We start from the raw sequence: 25,404 nt of genomic DNA, 5'->3' as shown, positions 1-25,404 counted from the left end.
GCTGGTGTCGCTATGATGTTGCTACACAGAAATGGAAAGTTGACTCAATGAAAATTAAAATCATCGCGTTTGTCATAATTTTTTGTATTTAACCTACCATCAGTATTATTAAAAAAAAAGTAGATAAGTCACAAAACATTCACATACCGTATTTTGTACACAACTAAATTGGTAATTTCTTTTTCTGATTTTGATAACCATATTTCCGGCTATCTATCATTATTTACAATGGATTACTACTAGAATTCACACAAAAACATCGAATAGATAGGAAAGACATTTACAACTCGTCCATGTCTTGAACATGATGTCATAAAAACATTGATTACAATACAACTTACAACGCACACGTTCTTTTAACTAAGCCATATTCAAACTTTTAGCAAACTATTGTAATAGATAATAAGAAAGTATTAGGTGTTGCTTGTAACATCATTAGTACCGAGTATATTTGATATGTATTTTAATTGCAGTATTCAGAACCTGAGGAAAATGATGTTGAGGTAATTTGTTTTAATTAAATTAGTCTTAGTTGTGTAATTGACGACGTTAGCTTGAATTTAAGATAGGTAAGACACTAGTTTGTATTAATATTTGCAAAAAATCTAGCAGCAGTTGAATTTAATGTTAAATGTTTTAGTTTGTAGCATTTTAAAATGCACAGTAACTGTTGAAATACGAATGTGTTGGTGCACTAGAAAAGAGAATTGAATACTGCATTGAACAATAAGCAGAATCCCATACTTATCTTTTCTGTAATGAACTGCTATCGTGTAAATTCGAGGAGATTGGGTATGATTTCCAAAAGAACAACTATGGAGAGATGGTATGAGTGCTAAATATACAACTATCTACATGATTTAAAATATTAGAATAGCATGCAATTTAACATAACGATACAAAGACAATAACAATCAAAACAAGGAGTAAACAAACACTCACAAAACCAAAAGACATTTACATCAACAGTTATAAATAAAAAATAAGAAACAACGGGAACTCCACTCAAAACCGAGACTGAAATCAGGTGCCACGGAAGGGTAAGCATTTCCTGCATCGATCGTATACGGCACCCGTCGTTTTATTGCTTTGTTCAGTTCCATAATGATGGAAGTTCATTGTGACTGAGGAAGAATACCAGATATGATTTCTGAGACACTTTTGTCATTATTGCCAATCAGCTCATGATAGCGACCGTAAAATTTCTTGAGTGATGACCTTAAATTGATTGATTTATAGCCCTGTCTTAGCAACTTTTGAAAAGCAGTATTCCTCGTTCAAAAAAATCAACGTATTTTGAGCTCGCTCTAGAGTAACGTATCAATTGAGACACAAATACTCCATATGCTGGTGCCGCTATGATGTTGCTACACAGAAATGGAAAGTTGACTCAAGGAAAATTAAAATCATCGCGTTTGTCATAAATTTTTGTATTTAACCTACCATCAGTATTATTAAAAAAGTAGATAAGTCACAAAACATTCACATACCGTATTTTGTACACAACTAAATTGGTAATTTCTTTTTTTGATTTTGATAACCATATTTCCGGCTATCTATCATTATTTACAATGGATTACTACTAGAATTCACACAAAAACATCGAATAGATAGGAAAGACATTTACAACGCGTCCATGTTTTGAACATGATGTCATAAAAACATTGATTACAATACAACTTACAACGCACTCGTTCTTTCAACTAAGCTATATTCAAACTTTTAACAAACCATTGCAATAGATAATATGAAAGTATTAGGTGTTGCTTGTAACTTTAATTGCAGTATTCAGAACCTGAGGAAAATGATGTTGAGGTAATTTGTTTTAATTAAATGAGTCTTAGTTGTGTAATTGACGACGTTAGCTTGAATTTAAGATAGGTAAGACACTAGTTTGTATTAATATTTGCAAAAAATCTAGCAGCAGTTGAATTTAATGTTAAATGTTTTAGTTTGTTGCATTTTAAAATGCACAGTAACTGTTGAAATACGAATATGTTGGTGCACTAGAAAAGAGAATTGAATACTGCATTGAACAATAAGCAGAATCCCATACTTATCTTTTCTGTAATGAACTGCTATCATGTAAATTCGAGGAGATTGGGTATGATTTTCAAAAGAACAACTATGGAGAGATGGTATGAGAGCTAAATATACAACTATCTACATGATTTAAAATATTAGAATAGCATGCAATTTAACATAACGATACAAAGACAATAACAATCAAAACAAGGAGTAAACAAACACTCACAAAACCAAAAGACATTTACATCAACAGTTATAAATAAAAAATAAGAAACAACGCGAACTCCACTCAAAACCGAGACTGAAATCAGGTGCTACGGAAGGGTAAGCATTTCCTGCACCGTATACGGCACCCGTCGTTTTATTGCTTTGTTCAGTTCCATAATGATGGAAGTTCATTGTGACTGAGGAAGAATACCAGATATGATTTCTGAGACACTTTTGTCATTATTGCCAATCAGCTCATGATAGCGACCGTAAAATTTCTTGAGTGATGACCTTAAATTGATTGATTTATAGACCTGTCTTAGCAACTTTTGAAAAGCAGTATTCCTCGTTCAAAAAAATCAACGTACTTTGAGCTCGCTCTAGAGTAACGTATCAATTGAGACACAAATACTCCATATGCTGGTGCCGCTATGATGTTGCTACACAGAAATGGAAAGTTGACTCAAGGAAAATTAAAATCATCGCGTTTGTCATAAATTTTTGTATTTAACCTACCATCAGTATTATTAAAAAAAAGTAGATAAGTCACAAAACATTCACATACCGTATTTTGTACACAACTAAATTGGTAATTTCTTTTTCTGATTTTGATAACCATATTTCCGGCTATCTATCATTATTTACAATGGATTACTACTAGAATTCACACAAAAACATCGAATAGATAGGAAAGACATTTACAACTCGTCCATGTCTTGAACATGATGTCATAAAAACATTGATTACAATGCAACTTACAACGCACACGTTCTTTTAACTAAGCCATATTCAAACTTTTAGCAAACCATTGTAATAGATAATATGAAAGTATTAGGTGTTGCTTGTAACATCATTAGTACCGAGTATATTTGATATGTATTTTAATTGCAGTATTCAGAACCTGAGGAAAGTGATGTTGAGGTAATTTGTTTTAATTAAATGAGTCTTAGTTGTGTAATTGACGACGTTAGCTTGAATTTAAGATAGGTAAGACACTAATTTGTATTAATATTTGCAAGCAATCTAAAAGCAGTTGAATTTAATGTTAAATGTTTTAGTTTGTAGCATTTTAAAATGCACAGTAACTGTTGAAATACGAATATGTTGGTGCACTAGAAAAGAGAATTGAATACTGCATTGAACAATAAGCAGAATCCCATACTTATCTTTTCTGTAATGAACTGCTATCATGTAAATTCGAGGAGATTGGGTATGATTTCCAAAAGAACAACTATGGAGAGATGGTATGAGTGCCAAATATACAACTATCTACAAGATTTAAAATATTAGAATAGCATGCAATTTAACATAACGATACAAAGACAATAACAATCAAAACAAGGAGTAAACAAACACTCACAAAACCAAAAGACGTTGTTAACATCAACAGTTATAAAAAAGAAATAAGAAACAACGCGAACTCCACTAAAAACCGAGACTGAAAGCAGGTGCTACGGAAGGATAAGCATTTCCTGCACCGTATACGGCACCCGTCGTTTTTTTTTTTCAGTTCCATAATAATGGAAGTTCATTATGACTGAGGAAGAATATCAGATATGATTTCTGAGACACTTTTGTCATTATTGCCAAACAGCTCATGATAGCGACCGTAAAATTTCTTGAGTGATGACCTTAAATTGATTGATTTATAGTCTGTCTTAGCAACTTTTGAAAAGCAGTATTACTGGTTCAAAAAAAATCAACGTACTTTGAGCTCGCTCTAGAGTAACGTATCAATTGAGACACAAATACTCCATATGCTGGTGCCGCTACAAATATGCTACACAGAAATGGAAAGTTGACTCAAGGAAAAATAAAATCATCGCGTTTGCCATAAATTTTTGTATTTAACCTACCATCAGTATTATTAAAAAAAGTAGATAAGTCACAAAACATTGACATACCGTATTTTGTACACAACTAAATTGGTAATTTTTTTTTCTGATTTTGATAACCATATTTCCGGCTATCTATCATTATTTACAATGGATTACTACTAGAATTCACACAAAAACATCGAATAGATAGGAAAGACCTTTACAACTCGTCCATGTCTTGAACATGATGTCATAAAAACATTGATTACAATACAACTTACAACGCACTCGTTCTTTCAACTAAGCTATATTCAAACTTTTAGCAAATCATTGTAATAGATAATAAGAAAGTATTAGGTGTTGCTTGTAACATCATTAGTACCGAGTATATTTTAATTGCAGTATTCAGAACCTGAGGAACCTGAGGAAAATGATGTTGAGGTAATTTGTTTTAATTAAATGAGTCTTAGTTGTGTAATTGACGACGTTAGCTTGAATTTAAGATAGGTAAGACACTAGTTTGTATTAATGTTTGCAAAAAATCTAGCAGCAGTTGAATTTAATGTTAAATGTTTTAGTTTGTAGCATTTTTATAATGCACAGTAACTGTTGAAATACGAATATGTTGGTGCACTATAAAAGAGAATTGAATACTGCATTGAACAATAATCAGAATCCCATACTTATCTTTTCTGTAATGAACTGCTATCATGTCAATTCGAGGAGATTTGGTGTAATTTTCAAAAGAACAACTATCTACATGTTCTAGAGTTTAAATGAAGTGAGCAATTCAACAAAATAAAAAAAGTACATCAATCGCAACAGATTGGCTTGATTGAACTTTTTAACCAATATCTTGTAAATTTCCTTTTCTGAATTAGATACATAGTATTACTTGTTAAGTTTGATTATTTACATGAGCATTACAACTAGAAGTTAAAACAAAACTGGACTAGATAGCAATTGAATTCACAACCCGTCAGTGATTTTATTCAATAATGAGATGATAAAATGTTTAGCGAATTACATTATAGCAGAAAAGGAATGTTGATTGTATTTCAATTGTAATTTAATTAGAATAATATGTTGTATCATTGCAGATTCCGGATTATGACGAAAATTTGAATGAGGTATTGTGTTTTCTTTAATTGTTTGAATGCATTGTTTTGTAGTTTACGAGTAAAACCACAGTTTGTTTTGGTTACAATCTTATTCCAAATTGAATTAATGTTCAGTGTTTTGATCACTTATATAACTAAAGTAACATAGTTGAATTACACATATAGTGCATTTAAATTGTGGTGAATTTGTCATTGTTTTTTTTCACACATTTTAAAATGCAGAAGAGAAATTGTCACATATCATGGAATATATATTCACGTTATGCAAAATAGGCATATAATGGGAAAGAAAAGTTGCTGAAGCCAGACATACATTTGTTTGTGTTGCATTGTTTATTAATTATGTATTCTCTTAGCTTCGTCAATATTAATAGGATCAGTATCTTTAAAAAATAAAATTATACGCCAATAACCATATCAAAACTTCATTCAATTTTTTTAAATGTAAATTTTAGATGTTTTAACATTTTATATGGGTTTTTTTCTCTCGTTTGTTCTCCATATTAATCGTTCAGTAAACATGTTAAACAGTCTGAAATTAACTGATATCAGAGATCAATTAATTCGAATTTGTGAAATAATCTTATATCATGACATGTTATTAAGGGATTAGTTTTGCAAATTTAAAAAAGGTAAGACAAGTAGTTTTTTTCCAAGATAAACTATAAATGTTCAATATTTTAATCTGAATTTGAACAACGCACTATTCCCCCTTATATATAACTACTTGCATAAGAATTACAACAAGAATTCACGAATCATGTACTGGACAGCACTTACTTTTACATCCCGTCCGTGCTTTGATTCAATAATAAGCTGATACTAATTATCAAAGCATTTCGAAAACACGTCGGACTCAGATAAAAACAAGAAGATCAAAGAACCCAGATTATTTCTTTTTCCTTTCAGACATTTGATGATGGTATTTCTATTAACAATCCAAAATTTTGTGATTAAGTTCCATTACTATTTCCTCCAAGACTCAAAATTAAAGAATAAACAAACTCGGCTTCCTCTGCCTCATTTAATATTGATATATATCTGGAATTTGACATACGCGGTCATTTCAGTACCAGATTCCATAACAAACGAGACGATTTTGATTTTGAAATGTTCAATTTCCCCAGCCTTAGTAGCAGTACCAACTTTCTACTGCATATGTATAGGACATACATTTCAGAGTTTATTATGTATTCACGTTCTCGCAACTGCTACTTATACTTTAAAAATAAGTCACCAGTGGCTGAGCAGACAATTATTGAGCCAGGAATATGTCTAAGAACGTCTTATCCTTTTTTTGTTTAAATTTCCTTAGAAGACATTGTTGATAAATATTCCATACCAACTCAAAAAGAAAAGATAATAGTCTTGACGAATAATTTCTAGGTACTGACGTTTTTTATCATATTAATTGAGTGTTATAGTGTTGGTTTTTTTTTGTATTTGTCAATTTTAACTTTTAATATTTAGTCTATTTTTGGTAATATCATTTTGCTTCAAAATGTGTGACAAATCTGTGCAGTTTTAATAAATGTTGATTTTCAATTAACCATTGAATTTGCTCGATAGTAGTTAATCATACTCAATCTTATCTTATTTTCATTGTTTTTTTTTCCTGTAAAATAAGAAAACAATCTAAAACAATGTTAATCAATATATAATGTATTTAAAAAATCATACATGAAAACGAATGAAAAACATACCAAAATCGCAATCATACTTAATTCAAAACGGAAAGTCCCTAATCAAATGACAAAATCAAAAGCGCAAACACATCAAACGAATGAAAAACTGCCATTTTCCTGACTTTGTGTATGACGAAAAACATGTCACTGGATTCAACCTGGTTTTATAGCTAGCTCTCGTGTCTAACTTGTATGACAGTTAAAACAAACAGACATACAAGGTAAAATGTCAAAATTAAGGGTACATCAGTCTTCATTGTTTTATAATCTTCATCACTTTAAAAACAAACAAATATGTAACAAAGAAGCACGAAAAGGCATTTAGACAGAGCACATAAGCAAAACTTAAAGACAAGTATACAAAAATATATAATGGCACAAAAAAAAACAATGACGAGATGTATAAGTAAAGACCCACGTCATGATCATATGTTTAAAGTAAATTTAAAAAAATACTGAACTCCGAGGAAAATTCAAAACGGAAAGTCCCTAATCAAATGGCAAAATCAAAAGCTCAATCACATCAAATGAATGGATAACACTCCTGACTTGTTACAGACATTTTCTTATGTAGAAAATGGTGGGTTAAACTTGATTTTATAGCTAGCTAAACCTCTCACTTGTATGACACTCGCCTAAAATTCCATTATATTGACAACGATGTGTGAACAAAGCAAACAAATACAATAGGTAAAAAGGTCAATAATAGGGGTACAACGGTCAACATTGTGTTATCACCTTATTCACTCAAAAAAATGAAATGTTTTAACAAACATTAACCATGGCAAATAACACAATGGCGGGATGTATAAGTACAGAATCATGTCATATGTAAGACAGCACAACAAGGCATATAGACAAAACATATCTGAAACAAATAAAGACTAGAAGACAAAAATTATAATAAAACAATAACACAATGATGGGGTTTATAAGTACAGTGTAACGTCATGTGTAACAAAGAATCACATAAGGCCATTTTGTCAAAGCATATAAGCAAAAATGAAAGACAAGAACATAAAAATGTTCATAGAAAATAACGCAGTTAATTTACAGAGCCTTGTCAAATGGATACCACAAAAATCAGACCAAACCGTTAAATTAATATTCATAAAGATAAATAAAAAAATACTATAACACGTTATTTAGATGATAAACAACGTCAGTACCAATAATCTAGACCATCGTGCATTATTTGTGAAGCTAATATCGAATATTTATCAATAAGTATAAAAAAAAGAAAAAGAAGATGGGGTATGATTGCCAATGAGACAACTCTCCACAAGACACCAAAATGACACAGAAATTAACAACTATTGGTCACCGTACGGCCTAGAATGAAATGAAAAAAACCAATACCGCATGGTCAGCTATAAAAGAACCCGAAATGACAATGTAAAAAAATTCAAACGAGAAAACTAACGACCTTATTTATTTTACAAAAATGAACGAAAAACAAATATGTAACACATAAACAAACGACGACCACTGAATTACAGGCTCTGACTTGGGACAGGTACATACATACATAATGTGGCGGGGTTAAATTGTTAGCGGGATCCCAACCCTCCCCTAACCTGGGACAGTGGTATAACAGTACAACATAAGAACGAACTATAAAAATCAGTTGAAAAAGTCTTAACTCGTCGATTGAAAATAATACAAGTGGACGTGGCCGGGTACTTGTACATCTCAATAACAAAATGACACTAGGAACAGATGTGAGAGAACTCGCAGTTAACATGTTTTGTAAAAAGGACGAGACGTTCTTAAGATACCCCTGATTCGTCAACTTTCTCCTCAGACACTGGTAACGTTTTACAAAGTCTGCGTAGATGCTCGTTAATACCGAATAAGTTGAAAAATGTATATGCGATATGCAGGTGCAGTTGGTGTATTGCTTCTAATGTGGGGGAAATTGATAATGTCAAAATTAAAATCATATCGTTTGTGTTCGATCGAGGTAATGAGATGACCGTGTATGTCAAATTCGAGATATAGGTCTAAAATGAGTAGGAGGAAATTTATGGAACCCAATGTATAAAAGTAACACAAAAAGGCATATAGACAAAGCACATTAACAAATATGAAAGAAAAGATTACAAAATATTATCATAGAACAATACTACAGTGACGGAAAGTTTAAGTACAGAGCCCCGTCGTATTTATCAAAGAAACAACAAAAGGCATTTAGACAAAGCACATTAGCCAAAATGAAAGACAAGAATGCAACACTTATCATAGAACTATAAAACAATGACGGGATCTTACTTCTGTCGGTTCAAGCGATTACATCTTAACAAGATTTTGATTTCTTTTAAATTTTGATTTGTTTTAATGCCAATTGAACTTTGTTAACAATAAACAATGATACAAAAACCAAAAAGCATTATACAAAACAAAATTAAAATGTTAGTCGTTTTATTGGCTTTGTTTTAATGTTGTTGTTTTGTTTTAATTTTGTTTTGTGATATTTAAACAAAAATTGTAAAATGAGCGTTATTAATGATCTTCTTTTGAACATTTTCGAAAAAAAAGTCATTACAAACACCATGTAAAGAGGTGGACAGTATTGATTTTATAACTCATATGTTATTAGCTTTATCTGAATTTGATCAGCATAAATTCTAATAGGTGAGTTCTTTGAAATAATAAATAAAATTTATAGTCACAAAACATTGCCTAAAAACAACTGCCGTTTCATTATATAGTGACATGATCAAATCTTATGTAGACGTTTAAAAAGATAATATAAATATGTTTTCTTTTTCCCGTTTAAAGAATTGATTCCCCGTATAAAAACTATATTTTCAGAATACAGATTCCGAAGACAATTCAAACAGGGTGAGTTTTGCATAAGTTATGCACGAACACATTTGAATATACATGTACATGTACACATTCGTTTTAGATGAAGGGTGACGCTCTGTGGCAAAATTGCATGAAATATATCGTTCACTCTATATTAGTTCTATTGGTTTGAATTTTCATATATTTTGGTGTCGATATTAACTAGAGCAATCTTTAACTTGAATGATGTATACTGTCACAAATTGCATAGACTTTATTGGCTTTGTTTCAATGTTGTTGTTTGTTTTATTTAATTTTGTTTTATGATATTTGAAAAAAATATCTTATAATGGGCGTTATAAATGATCTTCTTTTGAACATTTTCGAAAGAAAGTCATCACAAACACCATGTCAAGAGATGGACAGTATTGTTTTATAAATCATATGTTATAAGCTTTATCTGAATTTGATCAGCATTAATTCTTATAGGTAAGTTCTTTAAATTAAGGAATAAAATTTATAGTCGCAAAGCATTGCCTAAAAACAACTGCCGTTTGATTATATAGTGCAGGTAGACCACTTAAAAAAATAATATGAATATATTTGCTTTTTCCCGTTTATAGAATTGATTCTTATGATATATTTTATATTTTCAGGATACAGATTCAGAAGAAAATTCAAACAGGGTCAGTTTTGTATAACTTATGCACGAACACATTTAAATATACATGTACATGTGCACATTCAATTTAGATGAAGGGTGACGCTCTGTGGCAAAAATGCTTGAAATATATCGTTCACTCTATATTTGTTCTATTGTTATGAATTTTCATATATTTTGGTGTCGATATTAACTAGAGCAATCGGTAACTTGAATGATGTATAATCTCACAAATTGCATAGACTGAAAGATGTTCAAACATTTATTCATAAAGCAAAATATTTTTTTGAACAAATCGTACGACAAAAAACCGGTGAACTTGTCAAAACTCCTTAAAAAGTCGCTGGAGTTTCACATACATATGTATCAAGCCTTCATGTTTTAAGTGTCGTCATCATTTAGACTAAAGATATGTTTATACATAAAGACCTTGCTAAATCCATTAATTTTGTTCTAAATTATGATATAAGCTGCTATTTACTTTTAAAAATACAACTTACGTTTGTTATGGGATTTACTTTCGTTATTCTAAGTTTTACTAATAAATAATCTATTTGGTGTTTATTAATCAACTAATGTTAAAATATAGTCTTATACATATTTTGAGACATCAATGACTTTGTGAAATCCAAATGTAAAATATGAAAGTTTTACAGGCAATCTTTGTGTTCAAAGATTACTGTATTTTGCTGTATTTACTACAGATAAATCGGATTTAGTTTTGAATTCTATATATTGATATAACTATATCTGTATATATAGATAAGAACCTTGAACAAAGGCTTTAAAAAACAAAATTGAATACAACATTTATTAATCAGTTAAATCCCATAAGATGGCATATACATGTAGTTGGGGTTTACAACGCTCAATTTATCTCTGGTTGATAATTCTTTTATTGTTATTCATACACCATCTCCCTACATATTTTGTATAGAGATAAACAAAGAATTGAGCACTATTAAATTTCTCTTAGAAGAATTAAAACCTGTGTCATCCAAGTCTCAGTTTTCAAGGTGTCTTTTATTCTTTTGAAAGTAAAATCTAAATAACCATGGTTGTAACTCAAACTACACATGTATGATATTTTTTTTTATTCAAATTCCAATTTCGAAGGGAAAACGAAATTTGTACTCTTTTGTTGTCGTTTGCTTTGTTATTCCTAAGTATTAAATACAAGTTTCTTCTCAAGTCTCAATATTGAAATTATGGTAGAATAAAGCATAAGAGTACAAGGTAGGGAATTAGGGGTAGAGTGTAGACAATAATGTTTAAATATCGGAGGCTTTTTATAACAGACTATACGTTTATCGTTATGGATTTTTTTCAAATTGTTAATCGACTATTATAATTGTTTACATCGACTACATTCAGTAAGGTAGCTTGGGTGTCTAATTTTTCCACAACAGATTATTCGTAAACTTAGTTAAATACTTCTCGGTCAGTGTAATTGCAAATTTCAATATAAAGTCTGAGGATCACGGACATAGTTTTGTCGTGATGATATATTGAAACTAAGGAAATTTGAGATAAAAAAAAAATTCATAAAGGGGAAACATTTTTAACACTTCTGAAATATAAAAAAAAAAGGAGGTAACAGCCCTTATTCTCTTAAAAAAAGATAATATGTATTGATCATAGTTCAGTCTTTAAATTTCAAGTTTTTGGTATTGCGTTGTATATTGAAAGACACTTGGTGAAATATATATAAAACAAAAACAAAAACAAATATTTTTGCAACATGACCAGAACGGACGCTCAGAAAACATACGATTTACCTAAAACTTACAGTTGTCTCATTTTAATGACCCATATATCTTTATATCATCTTAAAAGAAATCATTAGCTCAAGATACAGGAACAATTTGTATGGCTTTATTCACAAGATAAACTCGTAAAGCATTACATGAAAAAGTTCTTTGTCAATTTACGAAGCAAGGTTGTCGTCTCTTCGAACTTTCCCGAAGTTGTCAGTTAATTAACGACTTTATGAGCTTCGGTCCAGTTATTTGGAAGATGTCTCCTAACATTATACTGGATATATTCTAATAAGGTTACACTGCGGGTCCTTATTTTGACCTTTTTTACAATTGTTTGGCATCATCCTTGATGTACACATTCTCATTACATCGCCCTTGGTGCATTATTTAAGCATTACTTCCGTTCATTTATAGCATTATACCTCTAAATTTATTGCATATAAATACACACAAAGCCTGAGAATCACAATATACAATTACAATTGTAGAATTACCATATACACAATGCTACATGCACTGATCTATGCAACGGGAAGTTATATAAAAAATAAACTCTAAACTGTTTAATTTGCAGAAACTGATATGCGGGTCCTTATTTTGACCTTATTATAGCCATAACAAATCTCAGGATAATATGCATATGGAGGTTTCTTATTCTATGGAAGTCGTACTACATGTAAATGTGGATATTTTTTCAAATAATGGCTTTTACTTAGTTAAACATATTTATTACTTTAAATGTCTTTAATGTTAACGAGTGATTTGTGACACTGACCGAGGATGCCATGTCTATGATATATATTATGTTGTTTTCCAAAAACCAAAAATTCGAACAGAACCACTAGAGTTCATATTGTATATGGGAAAAAAAAGTCAAAATTGAAACCCTTCAATGTTTGTCAGGTACTTACGACAGGCATATTGTTATAGTACCAGGATTCCTCTTTCAAATGATATATGATATGTGTGTGTGTGTTAGGTGGGGGGATTAATATCCAAAAATGCTGCTCTCAGTCACTGCACTAGTAATAGAACTGCTACCTAGTATATACAATTAGCTTTATATTAACAGGATACAGATTATGAAGACAAATGGAATAATGTGAGTTTTTTCTCAACTTTAATGATGAAATTTTGTAGTTAAATTCAACCTGATTATTAGATTATGTAATAGTAAAAGCTCAATGATAAGTTAATATTGATATTAAAAGACCTCCGAACAAAAAGGGATGTTGAGATCCCCAAGCACAAAGAGCGAGTGGATTTGAACATCCCTTTTTGTGAGGAGGTCTTTTAATTTCAATATTAACTTAATCATTGAACTTTTACTGCCTTACAAACTATCAAAAACATATGAAAAGTACACAAAAACGCTTGCAGAAGCCTTATCCCTCTCTATTGGTCGAGTCTAAATATATTGAACACAAATAATATATAAACAGTACTCACTGATATTATACAATTATTTTAGTTAAACCTTTGTATGAGGTCGATGCAAAGATACATCGACCTCACATAAAGGCTACAGTTGTTATATTATTAATTCACAAATATCGTCAGTGCATAAGAATTTGTATTTTTTTTTTATTTTATCATGACTGTAGTATATAAATTGTTCTTTGACTTTTTCACCGAACCTGTTCTTTTCTAAAAATTTAAAGATTCTTATGAGATGTAATAATTGATTTGGCCATGTTGATAAAAATATATGATGATTATTTATTCCAATATTAACAATATATTGAGTTTTCAAAGGTATTTCATAAATAATATGCCAACAATTTAAAAAACAATTGAAATTATTTACTAATGTTCAAGTGATGTCAAGGTAGACTAAACAATTTAACATTTAAACATTGTATAAACACTTTGTTTTTCATTAATTCTAATGAAAAAAGTTGTAATTGACAGTAATATTTGAACAAGTATTGAAAACTGGAATTGGCATAGCTTTCTTGTTAATACTAGCATCAACTGAGTTTGACTGCTTTGGTATACATCTTGGAACTTCAGCATGTTCATGGGATCTCAAAAATTAACCATTACCATCATCATGATCATCAGCTGTCAATTCAGGAATGAATTTATTAATTAGGATTTGAGTTTGAGAGTCGGACAATTGCTGAAAATTGAAAGAGACTAATGAAGCAGTTGATATTGCTTCAGTTTCAACGGTCACACTTGTTTGTGAAAGACACAAGTAATTAATAATTGACGACAAAGTGGCTGGTTTTGGAACTTTAGCTCCTTTGTCATACATTGATATGTTTTTTGACTTCTTGAATTTGTCATCTTTGAGTATGTGATTTATTCCTTGTTTTGGACAAGTGACGTTGCAAACCTTGACGGTACGACTGCAAGTTTGAATTTTTGTACACATTACCATTTTTGTTCGGCATTTTCATATAAGATTAAGCCGAAACGTCCAATTGTTCATCTTCATAAGTTTCAAAGTCGAGTGGTAGGCTCTTCTCCGTCAAATATTCATGAAAACTATTAAGAGCTGTGTTGGTTTGCCACTAAGCGTTTTTTGCATACACATTTTTTAATAAATTTTTCTTATCTCCGTTTTCGATGGATGCAAATCTTCTTTTTGTGGGCATTGAGCTAACGTCTGCTTGTTGTGATTGCACTTGAAGTAATGCAGAAAATCATGTGATTGGTTGTTGAGAATGCGTCATTAAGTATATTGATTTTTAGATCTCTATTTTTAGATTTTTCAAAATAACCGTGGAATATGGTTTTTGCTAACCGCCGTTTTCTATCTACCTTCGAAAATATAGTTTTACATGTGACTATCCCTGAACGAATCAAATAAGTTAAAATATACGAATTATATACACAGACACTTGTCTCAAAAAAACATTTCCTATATACGTTAATATAACACATGGTACCTTACTTGCATTTTAGAAAAATGTCAGGATGTGACGAAATTCCGTTATATGCCGATTTCAAGGCTGTCAACCCCACTAAAACTTGTTATATCGCAAATCTAAATTGATTTATCCTTACAATGGTGTATAATATGCCTTCATTTGTTGTCGGAATCATCCGTAGCAATCCTACACAAGAGAAATTTGGAAACAAACGTCTCGCAGTAAATGATTAATTATAAAAACTGTTTAAGAAAAAAAAAACTTATTTTTGTCTGAATAGAAAAATTGTATGAGATACCGTGAAAAAAAACCTAACAAGTGTTATTTGTGGTATGTCTAATAAGTTACGAGTTTCCTTTTTTAGATACAAATTTTCCCATGACGTCAATGTCATTCAGACTCTCTTGGCTTTACGTATGAAAATGAAACAAGATCAGATAACTCCGAAAATCATTTAGACTTTCCCATAAAATTGACCAATCAGAAACCGATATATATAAGGAGACATGACGCGTTTATTGCAAATTCATCAGCGTTTGGCAAATTATTACGATTGACATACTTGGGTAGGATTGCTACGGATTATTTCGACAACAAATGAAGGCATGTTATACACCATTGTAAAGATGAATCAATTTAGATTTACGATATAACAAGTTTTAGTGGGGTTGACAGCCTAGAAAGCGGCATATAACAGAATTTCGTCACCGCCTGACATTTTTCTAAAATGCAAGTTCAGTACCTACCTTGTGTTATATTAAGGTATATAGGAAAAACAATTCTGAGACAAGTGCCTGTGATTATAAAGGTAAATAACAGTTACCAAATTGCATTCAAAACGGACCGATTAAATGGCTCTACATCTTTTAATTAATTATTTATTGTATTTGTTTAGAATTAAGATGGGACCATAAGATATTTTATGAAAATAAGGGGTACATTTATATTTTTGAATTCAAACTTTTCAATATAACGATTAACTATTTTATAAATGAGGAAATCAAAAACCTTATATTGACCTCATTTACAACTGACCAATGAATGTTCTGCACTAAAACTTCATGCTATATATATTTGGTGTTTTTAATCTGTCCGTAATCATGAATTAGATTCGTAAAGACCAGACCAATTGAAAACAGTAAGTAAACTCTTACAACAACAAGCTTTTTAAACAGAATGTTTCACAACTTCTAATCAAACAGATCTAGACCTAGATGCTTAAGGTCCTTCACAATATTCAGGTATATAGATATTTTTGATATGAGTGCTTATGAGACAACTCTCCATCCAAGTCACAATTTATAAAAGTGCCCATTATAGATCAAGGTACGGCCTTCAACACGGAATCTAGGCTCACACCAAACAGCAAGCTATAAAGGACCCCAAAAATTACTAGTGTAAAACCATTCAAACGGGAAAACCAACGGTCTAATCTATATAAAAAAAGAGAAACGAGAAATACTTATGAACCACATAAACAGACGACAACCACTGAACATCAGATTCCTGACTTAGGACAGGTGCAAACAATTGCAGCAGGATAAAACGTTTTAATGGTACAAAACCTTCTCCCTTTTCTGAAACAGTAGTATAACATCACAAAGTAGAAACACACACTTTATAATATCAATTGGAATGTTCATTTTGGTTTTGATTATTGAATTTTCCTTCACAACGTTTCATGCAAAATAATAAGTGTTCAGTTAAATTAATCAATAAATTGTATTTGTAGGTTTGACTTTGCAGTATTGGCTTTGCTCATTGTCGAAAACCGTACAGTGAACTTTAGTTGTTAATTTCTTTACATTTTGTCTTTTGTGGAGGGTTGTCTCAGTAGTAATCATACCTGGCTATATCAAAACGTGTATAGATTTGATATTTTCGCAATGTTAATCATCATTCTTAAATTGAAATACAATGTATTAACCAAAAAAAGAACGCTTTTATTTAGTCGTCCGTCATTCCCCTTTCACATCTAAATGTAGCATAAACAAACAACTTGAAAACAGCCTTTTACCTTTCTAAGTTTTACAATCGACTGACAAAACCTTATATCATTAATCGCAATTAAATCGTAGTAAAAAGATAAAAATAAATAGGTGATGTATTATGTAGTAGGTTGCAAAACCATGATAAAAAAAGTTTGCACTATCATTAAGGATGTATTCTTCTGACGTTTCAGTCTCGTTTAAATCTCGTTATGGAATTATTTCCAAAACATGTGATACGAGTGGAAAATATCAAGGAATTTTGAAAAAGTTATAATCAAATTAAACTCTTATCTGTGAAAAATTGTATATTTACAACAAACAGTTTTTTGAGTGATTAACTTTTTCAATTTTTTTACCAATCAATCAGCCTTTTTTGCGAGAGCTACACAAGATGATTTTACCAGAGAGGTGTACATCCCATATTTCTTTTTTCTGTTCAAATTTCTTTGATATGTTTTTTTTTTTGTATCATTTGTAACAGAAAAGTTGAAATAATATGCATTTTGTTTTTAAAACAGAGAAAAAAATTACAAATTTACAAAATTGACGGCATGGTAAATTTGACATGAAATAGCATCAAAATACGATAAAAACTTTTTTATACTAACACATACCTATAGTTTTTTTTTAAGTTAAATTTAGGTCCACTTTAACTTTATTGAAAGTATGAAAAAAAGTTAAATTGTGGAACTGTGATTTTTTATCACGATAATAGCCCAAAAATGGGTAAAAACTGATGAAAATGGGAAAATCATTTGTAGCAAAAAAAGACGTGCACCACCATATGATTTTTTTCTTCACCATTTATGTTTTTACAGTCATATAAACCCAAAAAATCAGGTTAAGAAAAAAAGTTTAATTTTATAAATTGTTGGCTTCTCAGAGGAGTACATTCTTAAGTTATTTAAGTGAAAATTTTACATGAATAAAATTTTACAAGATCTTGTCTCCGTGTACTGTGTACATTGAATAATTGATTGAGTTATTTGATTATTGTTTGTTTTACCTCCAGTGGAAAATATTTCATGCATGTTTATGACGAGAACAGATAAATTTTAAAACAATAGGTAGATCTTGCAATAGGATGTATAGACATTGAAATAAGGCCGCCGTGAAAATTGGAATACTACTGGAAATTGAGGATATTTTGAATAAAGACAGATATAAGCCTTGCAATAGCTGGCCACATCCAAACCCTTTAAATAATTGGTACAAAAAATAGTGAATTTGAAGAGCACGTTGATTCATGAAATTTATCCCGAAGTCGACCATCCATATCGAGGTGTAGTTTCTTAAATAATTTAACATTTCTAATTTTGTGAGACATTATTTTATTTATCTCTGTACATTAGTTTTTGGTATGTTAATCTGTATTATCGCTCTCCTTGTTTGTTTCGTGTGTGTGTGTTCTCCTCGAGATCCGGAGGTCGTTGGTTCGAATCTTGACTTGGTCTAACAAAGACGTAAAAACTAGAGGTATTTAACAGTAAGAGCACAGACTTGTCGGTTCGGTTCGGAATCAGTAATGTTTCCGGGTCTGGTAACTATTCTTACTGCAACTGATAACTTCATGTCAACTTACGCGTAAAAAACTGCCTCTGCGCGTTGATATAGAACAAAGCAGGTTTAATACTATTTTTATATTTACACGTTATTGTCCTAAATATTCATTTAATATGTAAAATTGTAAACAATTACGGACACTTCGCCTGAATTAAGGGTGTTTTATTAAACTGTCCTTAAAACGCAACTGTATGTGGCGAAACATTTAGACCAAAATAATGCATTTCCTTGCAGTAATCCATGGTTTTGTAGTCTTTTATAGTTATAATGTTGTTTTATGTTTTTGCATACGTATAAAAACTAGAAGTCACAAAAACATTTATTAAAAGCACTGCGTCTATGCTATGGATTATTAACAAAAAGATTGGATGCTTCATTTCAAACAGAACAAGAATATTTATGATGTTGCAAGTAACATAATTGTTATCAAGTATATAAAATATGTTTTATAGTTTCAAAATACAGATGGTGAGAGCGATTGGCATGAAGTAAGATTTTTTTGAAAGTTTTGAACATTTTTCGACTTCATATGTTAGCGTTGATTTTGTTACTGGTACGATGTTTTAGTGATATTTGGCCTATAACATTAAACTTGTCATGAACTATGATTGTGAATTATGTTTGAGGTTTTCTTGACATACAATGTGACGTGTTATCGTATTTATTTCATATGAGAAAACTATCGCGATTGTATAAGAAAAATATCGCATTCATTCATTTTTCATATTTAAAACACATCGTTATTATATTAGAGAAATATCGCATTGATCTAATAAAATATAGAAGTATTATTGAGTAATAGATGATTTAGGCTTACAAAACAATTGAATTCATTAAAATTGCATTGCACTATATTTGATTCATGATATGAATTTAATGTGTACATTTGCAAAATATTGTGAATGATAAATCGTGCATTTATGTTTCATTTAATTAACATGAAAATTAAATAGCAGACGTTTGTCGTGTTAAATAAACCCCAGTTTTCAAAAGTATAGTCATTACTTTATATCGAGAAATGGTAACAATATCGCTATATTATATAAGAAACGTTTTTATCGATTCGCTTATTCCATAGGCTGAAGAATAAATAAATAAAAAGATAGATATTGACTCGGCAGCAACTATCTTTTACATCATCAGTGCTTTGATTTAATAAACATGATAAAGACATTATCATATCTGTTATAATTCATTCAAAACAAGACAGGAATATTTTGTATTATGCCTGTATAGAACGGTTACCCAGTAATTACAATCAGTTATATATTTACAGAATACAGATTATGAAGACAATTGGAATGATGTGAGTTTTTTTCCACTTTAATGATGATTTTTTTGCAGTTAAAGTCAAGTCGATTTTTTACAATATTTTTGTGGTTGTTTTCTGGCTTCGAGCGAAGAGAATTTTATTGTTGAAAGACGAATCTGGTGGCCTAAAATTGGAACCAATGATGTTATTCTTTCTGTATAATGTCGGAAATGTCTATGACTGAGGAAGTTTTAAATACAATAGCTATGTCTGTGAAAAAAAAATCTCTATATTATATAAGAAACTTTTTATCGATTCGCTTATTCCATAGGCTGAAGAATAGATAAATAAAAAGATAGATATTGACTCGGCAGCAACTATCTTTTACATCATCAGTGCTTTGATTTAATAAACATGATAAAGACATTATCATATCTGTTATAATTCATTCAAAACAGGACAGGCATATTTTGTATTATGCCTGTATAGAACGTTTACCCAGTAATTACAATCAGTTATATATTTACAGAATACAGATTATGAAGACAATTGGAATGATGTGAGTTTTTTTCCACTTTAATGATGATTTTTTTGCAGTTAAAGTCAAGTTGATTTTTTACAATATTTTTGTGGTTGTTTTTTGGCTTCGAGCAAAGAGAATTTTATTGTTGAAAGACGAATCTGGTGGCCTAAAATTGGAACTAATGATGTTATTCTTTCTGTAAAATGTCGGAAATGTCTATGACTGAGGGAGTTTTAAATACAAAAGTAATGTCTGTGAGAAAAAAATTCACTATAACAGACGTCCATACCAGAGATATATGTTAGCCAAAGCCGTAAAGAAGGTTTTGTTATACATTTAAAACATCTTTTTTAATGGCTTTGTTTTCTTTTTTTCACCCATTTTATATATAAATTGACTGGGTGTTTTCCAGTTAACATCTAAAACAATCTAACCCTTAACTATTTTATAATATGAAAAAGAAGATGAAAAACATCATTTATACTGCAAATGCGTTGACTGTATATTTCTATGTCATATACAGTCACTAACCCGATATCACTTTTCTATGGTGGCCGGATGCGGCCATTTCGCCTTTTCGCGTTTTCGTGTTTTCTTCCTTCACTTTGCAAACGCGAAATCGGGAAATCGGGAAATTAAGAAATCGAAAAAGCGAAATAAAAAAATTGAGAAATCGGGAAATAGGGAAATCGAGAAATAGGGAAATCGAGAAATCGAGAAAGCAAAAACCCTCCTCCTAACCTTGGACAGTGGTATAACAGTAAAACATAAGAACGAATTATAAAAATCAGTTGAAAAAGGCTTAACTCATCAGATTGACAAAAATACAAGTGAACGTGGCCAGGGACTTATACATCCCGACACAAAAAACACAATGAACAGATCTGAGAGTACTCGCAGTTATCTGACAGCTAGTTCAAAGCCACTAACAACTATTGAAAAAATCATATATCTAAGACTAAACTATTAATCCGTTATGAATGTTCTCACTTGTGTTTCCGTTTAGTGTATCGCACGTTCACATAAAATTTAAAACGAATTAGTCACACACACATTGACAAGTCGGCAACTACCTTTTACATTACTCTCGCGCTTTGATTTTTAGCTCACCTGGCCCGAAGTGCCAAGTGAGCTTTTCTCATCACTTGGCGTCTGTCGTCCGGCGTCGTCCGTTGTCGTCGTCGTTAACATTTTACATTTTGAACTTTTTCTAGAGAACCACTTAATGGAATAAAACCAAACATGGCATGAATGTTCCTTATGAGGTGTTGTTCAAGTGTTGTTACTTTGTAGCCGATCCATCATTCAAGATGGCCACAAGCGGGGAACTTAGTTTAACAAAGGACCCTATGGGAAATGCATACAAATGACTTCATTTAGAGAATCACTGAATGGAATGAAACAAACATGCCATGAATGTTCCTTATGAGGTGTTGACCAAGTGTTGTTACTTTGTAGCCGATCCATCATCCAAGATGGCTGCCAGCGGGGGACTTAGTTTAACATAGGACCCTATGGGAAATGCATACAAATGACTTCATTTAGAGAACCACTGAATGGAATGAAACTAAACATGCCATGAATGTTCCTTATGAGGTGTTGACCAAGTGTTGTTACTTTGTAGCCGATCCATCATCCAAGATGGCCGCCGATAGGGGACTTAGTTTAACATAGGACCCTATGGGAAATGCATACAAATGACTTCTTTTAGAGAACCACTGAATGGAATGAAACAAAACATCTACTTTGTAGCCGATCCATCATCCGAGCTGGCCGCCAGCGCGGGACTTAGTTCAACATAGGACTCTATGGGAAATACATACAAATGACTTCTTTTAGAGAACCAATGAATGGAATAAACTCAAACATCTCATGAATGTTCCTTAGGAGGTGTTGACCAAGTGTTTTTACTTTGTAGCCGATTCATCATCCAAGATGGCTGCCAGCGGGGGACTTAGTTCAACATAGGATCCTATGGGAAATACATACAGATGTCTTCTTTTAGAGAACCACTGAATGGAATGAAACCAAACATGGCATGAATATTCCGTATGAGGTGCTGACCAAGTATTGTTACTTTGTAGTCGATCCATCATCCAAGATGGCCACCGGTGGGGGACTTAGTTTACCCTATGGGAAATACATACAAATGACTTCTTTAAGAGAACCACTAAATGGAATGAAACAAAACATAGTATGAATGTTCCTTATGAGGTGCTGACCAAGTGTTGTTACTTTGTAGCCGATCCATCATCCATGATGGCCGCCAGCGCGGGACTAAGTTCAACATAGGACTCTATGGGAAATACATACAAATGACTTCTTTTAGAGAACCACTGAATGGAATGAAGTCAAACATAGCATGAATGTTCCTTATGGTATGCTGACCAAGTGTTGTTACTTTGTAGCTGATCCATCGTCCAAGATGGCCGCCAGCGGGGGACTTAGTTTAACATAGGACCCTATTGGAAATACATACAAATGACTTCTTTTAGAGAATCACTTAATGGAATGAAATAAATCATAGTATGAATGTTCCTTATCAGGTGCTGTCCAAGTGTTTTTACTTTGTACTCGATCCATCACCCAAGATGGCCACCAGCGCGGGACTTAGTTTAACATAGGACCCTACGGGAAATACATACAAATGACTTCTTTTAGAGAACCACAGAATGGAATGAAACCAAACATGCCATGAATGTTTTTTATGAGGTGTTGACCAAGTGTTGTTACTTTGTAGCCGATCCATCATCCAAGATGGCTGCCAGCGGGGGACTTAGTTTAACATAGGACCCTATGGGAGTACATACAAATGTCTTCTTTTAGAGAACCACTGAATAGAATGAAGTCAAACATAGCATGAATGTTCCTTATGGCATGCTGACCAAGTGTTGTTACTTTGTATCCAATCCATCATCCAAGGTGGTTTCCAGCAGGAGACTAAGTTTAAAATAGGACCCTATGGGAAATACATACATAGCATTAATGTTCCTTTCTTAATGAGGTGCTGGCTAAGTAATGTTACTTTGTAGCCAAATTTTATCTTTTTATATGATTTCTAAAACCCAAGTAGAATCAGGTGAGCGATACAGGCTCTTTAGAGCCCCTAGTTTTAAAAAGAGGCGAAAGATACCAAAGGAAAGTTCAAACCCATCAACCAAGTCGAAATTAAACTTACAACGTCATGGCTAAACAGAGGCTCTAAAATGCCTGTGACGCTCACCTTGGTCTATGTGCATATTAAACAAAGGGCACAGATGGATTCATGACACAATTGTGTTTTGGTGATGGCGATGTGTTTGTAGATCTTACTTTACTGAACATTCTTGCTACTTATAATTTTCTCTATCTATAATAAACTTGGCTCTTTAGATACAGAGGGAAATATTTTGTAAAAATTTACCAAACTTATGACCATTTTCGTCATGTTGACTTAATTTTAGATCTTACTTTGCTGAACATTATTGCTGTTTACAGTTTATCCCTATCTACAATAGTATTCAAGATAATAACCAAAAACAGCAAAATTTCTTTAAAAAATACCAATTGGGGGCAGCAACCCAACAACCAGTTGTCCAATTCATCTGAAAATTGATCAGAGCAGATATATATTTACTTGATAAATAATTTAATCCCGTCCTATTTGCTCTAATATAAATGCTTTGGTTTCAGAGTTATAAGCCAAAATCTACATTTTACCCCTATATTCTATTTTTAGCCATGGTGGCCATCTTGGTGGGTTGGCCGGGTCACCGGACACATTTTTAAAACTAAATACCCTAATAATGATTGTGGCTAAGTTTGGTTAAGTTTGACCCTGTAGTTTCAGAGGAGAAGATTTTTGAAAAAGATTTCAAAAATTTATGAAAAATTGGTAAAAAATGACTATAAAGGGCAATAACTCCTTGAGGGGTCAACTGACCATTTAGGTCATGCTGATTTATTTGTACTTTACTGAACTTTATTGCTGTTTACAGTTTATCTCTATCTATAATAATATTCAAGATAATAACCAAAAAACGGCAAAATTTCCTTAAAATTACCAATTCAGGGACAGCAACCCAACAACTGGTTGTCTGATTCATCTGAAAATTTTAAGGCAGATAGATCTTCACTTGATAAACAATTTAACCCAGTCAGATTTGCTCTAAATGCTTTGGTTTCAGAGTTATAAGCAAAAAATCTACATTTTACCCCCTATGTTTTATTTTTAGCCATGGCGGCCATCGTGGTTGGCTAGCTGGGTCACCGGACACATTTTTAAACAAGATACTCCAATAATCATTATGGCCAAGTTTGCTAAAATTTGGCCCAGTAGTTTCAGAGGAGAAGATTTTTGTAAAAGTTAACGACGACGACGACGACGACGGACGACGGACGCCAAGTGATGAGATAAGCTCACTTGGGCCTTTGGGTCAGGTGAGCTAAAAAGTAATAGAACCGTTTGAATGGGTTTACACTAGTAATTTTGGGGCCCTTTATAGCTTGTTGTTCGGTGTGAGCCAAAGCTCTGTGTTGAAGGCTGTACATTGACCTATAATGGTTTATTAATTATTATTTGGATGGAGAGTTATAAATATATAAATGACAACATCAAACGAAAATATGTTTTTCTGTTGTCTGTAATATAATGGTTTTACAGTTTATACAATATGTATTATATTTACAGGACGTACCATATAGAGTAGAAACTGATTCTCAAGTAAGTTTTGTGCTAAACTTCTTAAATTAAAAGTGTATGGATTTAAAGTAATATAAAATTCAATTTTAAAGCAGGACGACAGTCAGTTTGTGGCAAAATCAAGTTAAAAATATGTTGCAGTCAAAATTGAAGTTGAGTGTTTTGAATTTTAAAATAGTAATATAAGAAGATGTGGTATGATTGGCAACGCGACAACTCTCCACAAGAGACCAACTTATTTTTTTCTAATTTTGACCAATGACGTTTCTTGTTCGGTATAATTCGTTTATTCTATTTAAAGATTAAAACAAGTAATGTTACGATATTGATTAAACGGCGATTTAATTTTCAAACATTTTTTTTTTTATTTGACAATGACTTAATGTTTAACCCGTCAAAAGACTAATAGCAATTTCCTAAGGTTATAGGTTAATATATAATTCATA

General features: G+C 31.7%; 1 protein-coding gene across 14 annotated transcripts in view; it reads left to right on the top strand.

Moving 5' to 3' along the window:
* The window catches only part of LOC139524664 (uncharacterized), a 71,431-nt gene that overhangs the window by 23,452 nt on the left and 22,575 nt on the right, over positions 1-25,404 (top strand). For 5 of the 14 annotated variants that reach the window (XM_071319644.1, XM_071319649.1, XM_071319648.1 and 2 more), the window contains 12 exons: positions 474-503; positions 1,786-1,815; positions 3,127-3,156; positions 4,455-4,493; positions 5,153-5,182; positions 9,673-9,702; positions 10,305-10,334; positions 13,142-13,171; positions 18,955-18,990; positions 19,779-19,808; positions 20,284-20,313; positions 24,947-24,979. In XM_071319644.1, coding sequence (XP_071175745.1) covers positions 474-503; positions 1,786-1,815; positions 3,127-3,156; positions 4,455-4,493; positions 5,153-5,182; positions 9,673-9,702; positions 10,305-10,334; positions 13,142-13,171; positions 18,955-18,990; positions 19,779-19,808; positions 20,284-20,313; positions 24,947-24,979 — 378 coding nt within the window. The remainder of the gene's footprint in view (positions 1-473; positions 504-1,785; positions 1,816-3,126; positions 3,157-4,454; positions 4,494-5,152; positions 5,183-9,672; positions 9,703-10,304; positions 10,335-13,141; positions 13,172-18,954; positions 18,991-19,778; positions 19,809-20,283; positions 20,314-24,946; positions 24,980-25,404) is intronic. The other 9 variants (XM_071319650.1, XM_071319647.1, XM_071319655.1 and 6 more) reach the window with 6 other exon arrangements.

The sequence above is a fragment of the Mytilus edulis genome, chromosome 5, assembly GCF_963676685.1.
Source record: "Mytilus edulis chromosome 5, xbMytEdul2.2, whole genome shotgun sequence".
NCBI lineage: Eukaryota > Metazoa > Mollusca > Bivalvia > Mytilida > Mytilidae > Mytilus > Mytilus edulis.
The sequence above is the reverse complement of the archived record's forward strand: the minus strand, read 5'-3'. Positions and strand labels throughout refer to the sequence as shown.